General features: G+C 48.5%; 1 protein-coding gene across 1 annotated transcript; it reads right to left on the bottom strand.

Moving 5' to 3' along the window:
• Window positions 1-2,846: 2,846 nt before the first annotated feature.
• On the bottom strand, window positions 2,847-4,196 carry LOC114355383 (basic proline-rich protein-like). The gene is made up of 2 exons (XM_028308201.1): window positions 4,182-4,196; window positions 2,847-4,031 (listed from the first exon to the last, which is right to left on the bottom strand). Exons 1-2 carry the CDS (start codon window positions 4,194-4,196, stop codon window positions 2,847-2,849), a joined length of 1,200 nt encoding a protein of 399 aa, XP_028164002.1.
• Between the last annotated feature and the right edge of the window lie 438 nt (window positions 4,197-4,634).

Raw genomic sequence — 4,634 nt, 5'->3', positions numbered from 1 at the left:
TATGTGCAGCTTAAAGTGGTCATCTTTCCTAACTTTTGATCAAGAGCTCTCACTTACCTACACAGTATGAGACAGAGGTCAGAAAGAAATGACACATTTAACCAATAAAGTGAATAGTTTTTAGACTATTTAAATAGTTGTTAGCTAAAAAGACGATTTCCTCTTTCCTATTTAACATTCAGTATTAGTTTGTACAAAGAGATAATCGAAACGTTTTTAATGTTATTCATTCTGTTTTGCCCCTAAAAGAACTCGCAAACAAATAACTACGGATGCTACGAGTGCTACGAAATGTCCGCACAACTAATTTCTTTTCAATTTATGTTTTAAAGCGCGTCCCGCTGTTCAGTTTGTACGGGCCAAATAGAATTCGGTTTGTTTACCGAAAGATTAAAAGCTTCTATCTTTGGTATGACGTACTTGGTCGAGTCGGTTGATCTTTCTCCAATTTTGGGTTAAAGGGATCAGACGCTTCACTGGATTCTTGCACGTAAACTTTTATTCGAATTGAGTTGGTCTTTGGTATAAAATACCCAATTTTATAATCGTTTATGTGTTGTTAAATATTACATCTACAGAGTTTTTGGCAAACAACATACCTAAATTAGTAGGTACATTTACGTAGTTACTTTAAATTCTCCATTTAAATTGTGCAGTTCATCATCCAAGTCTGCCGCAATGATGCATTTACTGAGAGCTATTTATAAAGATTTACTCGTACATTTCCCTCTCGACACGCCAGTTATAGAGGCAAGACCTTTGAAGTTATGCGCTATAGCAGGGTTTCTCAAACAGGGGTACGCGTACCCCTAGGGGTACGCCATTCGAGGGCAAGGGGTACGCGACAACATTTACGTAATGGCGGCTCTATAACTGGAAGGCGCGCATGACCGACATGCATAGCGGCGCGCGCGCGACTGACTGAATTCGTAGCTCGCTCGCTCTCGCGCGACTCGCGCGCCACGCCGCCCTCCCCCGCCGTTTACGAGTACTTACACTGTACTCCGTTTTTGATTCATTTGTTTTACTTTAATGTGTGAGCATATGCGCTTTTTTCGTTGACAGTAAAATAAAAACAAAGTACTTTCAATACATTCACGCGGTTAGCTAGTTTTCAAAATGAATGAGTGGTTAAAAACTGGGTCATTACGCAGAAAATGTCCAAGTAATACATCCAGTTCGCAACCTGCACAAAGTACATTTACTCCAACTGCGTCTACTTCTGCTGAAAGTTCAGTTTTAAACGAAAATCCTGCGACATCGAGAGAACAAGAAAACACAACATCATCGACAAAAAAAAGGAAATATGACGAAGATTATCTGAAAATTGGATTTACGTGCAAAGAAGAATCTCAGTACCCAGAGCCACAGTGTGTAATATGTTCAGAAGTTCTCGCAAATAGCGTGATGAAGCCATCATTGCTGCGAAGACATTTGGAAACAAAACATCCGCAGTATGTAGACAAACCTATAGATTTTTTTGTTCGAAAAAAGAAAGAGTTGGATTCTTCGAAAAAGACTATGAAAACCGTTTTGGCTACTAACTCTGAATATTTACGTGCGTCTTTNAAGCATCTCGGTGAAGGTCGTTGTAAAGCGGGATCTTATACTACTACGGCGGGCCGGGGGTCCTGTCGTACTAGGGCCGCGAGGAGAAAACCTTTATATAAAAAAAAAAACAATTGGAGGAGGGGATTGGGGGTTCCCTCGAAGTCGGAGCCTGAGGCGGAGTTGCGGACCAATGTCCAACTAGGACAATAACTCGAGGCTCCGTCTCTTTGGACTCTGGTGGAAACCGTCGGGTTTTAGTGGGTAGGTTCCGCCTTTATGAAGTCCCAAATAACCCACTGGCCGTCCCCATCGACCAATGGGTATGCGCGAAGCATTTCCTGACGTAAGCCATCGCTCAGACGTCATTGGATTCGTGCCCGCAGACTTAGTCCTGCAGCGCCCACAAGGGAGCGTTATTGCCCCTCTTGGGGCAAGTACTTGTAGGGAGTCAAGCATTGGACAAACTGATTTAACTGATGCTATGAATAGCCACAACCACGCAGAATGATTCGATCGATCGAGACTGTTTTGCGGACGTCGAGACACACACAATCACAGTATACACAAACGCACTTTAATACATTACAACTTATTATTTTTATTTCTCTTAAATATTTTTATCTCAGCTTTTAAGCTGGTGTTCCGGATAGCACGGGCCAAAGCCAAGTGATATCTGGTTAAAGCTAATAATTTCAATAGTGTAAAATTATTATGGGTCCGTGTTGATATTTACACTTATTATTATTATTATGTACACACACACAGTTTTGTTTTTTAAATATTATCTTTTTATTTATAAATATCTTATCACATCTTTTCTACTACGTCTGTATTTACACTTAAAATTTATACGCGCACTATTATTATTATTTATGTATGTATATTTTATGCAGTATAAGTTAGTGTCCGTGACTCACTCGGCATGGGGCACACTGAAAACCAGCGTCGTGGCTTCCCTCACCGGGGGCCACGGCATATGCTGAGTGGGGTCCCATTGCGATGGGCATCGCTGTGCGACAGGGTGGCACTGCTTAGTTTATTTGCTCATTCATTGTATGTTTTATGTCACCTCTGTCTTATTTTTTTTTTTACCTCTTTTGTCATTTGTGATGTCCATGGCAATAAATGTTTCTTTCTTTCTTTCATTGCGCGCGGCAGAGTGCAACCTGCCACACGGCAGACGCAGTTCCGCACGCATCTCCCGCGATTCGGCCAGCTACAACCGGAAGGTTGGAATGACCAGGTGGTGGTGGGTTGCCCCCTTTGGGAAAGGCTGCGCCAACATGATATGACAGTCAGTACCTGCGGGCCCGGTGTCGGGCCAGGTGTCGTGGTCGGGCCGCGCCTAAGTCTGGTCGGTACCCACCTGCGGGCCCGGTGTCTGGTCGGTACACACCTGCGGGCCCGTTGTCTGGTCGGTACACACCTGCGGGCCCGGTGTCTGGTCGGTACACACCTGCGGGCCCGTTGTCTGGTCGGTACCCACCTGCGGGCCCGGTGTCTGGTCGGTACACACCTGCGGGCCCGGTGTCTGGTCGGTACACACCTGCGGGCCCGTTGTCTGGTCGGTACCCACCTGCGGGCCCGGTGTCTGGTCGGTACACACCTGCGGGCCCGGTGTCTGGTCGGTACACACCTGCGGGCCCGTTGTCTGGTCGGTACCCACCTGCGGGCCCGGTGTCTGGTCGGTACACACCTGCGGGCCCGGTGTCTGGTCGGTACACACCTGCGGGCCCGTTGTCTGGTCGGTACCCACCTGCGGGCCCGGTGTCTGGTCGGTACACACCTGCGGGCCCGGTGTCTGGTCGGTACACACCTGCGGGCCCGTTGTCTGGTCGGTACCCACCTGCGGGCCCGGTGTCTGGTCGGTACACACCTGCGGGCCCGGTGTCTGGTCGGTACACACCTGCGGGCCCGTTGTCTGGTCGGTACCCACCTGCGGGCCCGGTGTCTGGTCGGTACACACCTGCGGGCCCGGTGTCTGGTCGGTACACACCTGCGGGCCCGTTGTCTGGTCGGTACCCACCTGCGGGCCCGGTGTCTGGTCGGTACACACCTGCGGGCCCGGTGTCTGGTCGGTACACACCTGCGGGCCCGTTGTCTGGTCGGTACCCACCTGCGGGCCCGGTGTCTGGTCGGTACACACCTGCGGGCCCGGTGTCTGGTCGGTACACACCTGCGGGCCCGTTGTCTGGTCGGTACCCACCTGCGGGCCCGGTGTCTGGTCGGTACACACCTGCGGGCCCGGTGTCTGGTCGGTACACACCTGCGGGCCCGTTGTCTGGTCGGTACCCACCTGCGGGCCCGGTGTCTGGTCGGTACACACCTGCGGGCCCGGTGTCTGGTCGGTACACACCTGCGGGCCCGTTGTCTGGTCGGTACCCACCTGCGGGCCCGGTGTCTGGTCGGTACACACCTGCGGGCCCGGTGTCTGGTCGGTACGGGGGGGGGGGGGAGGCAATTAATGAGTTAGGGGTACGCTGTCACCTGGAAATTTTAACAGGGGTACGTGGTGCCAGAAGTTTGAGAAACCCTGCACTAGAGGAATGGCGACACCTGGAACAGTATTGTGCGGTACTGAAGCCTCTATATGAGGCCATGTTAATGATGAGTGATGAAGAATACCTAACCACCAGCAAAGCCATTTTGGTAACACTAGAACTCACCACCATATTTTATATAAAAAAAAAAACTTAAAACAACGAATATTTCGCCCCGCTGAAAATAGCCATCTCATGCAACAGCAAACTCAGGAGTTGTTTTAGGTGACTTTTGGTCTAATTTAAAAGATATTTATCATATCAGCAAATCAGCAATAAAATATTTACTGCCATTTTGCACGACCTACCTTTGCGAAAGCGAATTTTCGGCCATGACGAACTTAAAACTCAGCTTCGTCACAGACTTCAACTTGAACAAGATTTAAGACTGAAGGACAACCAGATTTTCAAGAGCTGTACAATGCTGTAGAGCAAAGAAAAACGTGCACATTTGTCACATTAGCGTCTTCGCCGATACATCATATTATTCCGATTTTCACTATTGTACTGTAATTTGAAGATAATAAATGTTATTTTCACTGA

This window comes from Ostrinia furnacalis, unplaced genomic scaffold, assembly GCF_004193835.3.
Source record: "Ostrinia furnacalis isolate ACB-3 unplaced genomic scaffold, ASM419383v2 OfSCF2395, whole genome shotgun sequence".
NCBI classification, from domain to species: Eukaryota; Metazoa; Arthropoda; class Insecta; order Lepidoptera; family Crambidae; genus Ostrinia; species Ostrinia furnacalis.
This window is presented reverse-complemented; position numbering and strand designations above follow the sequence as displayed.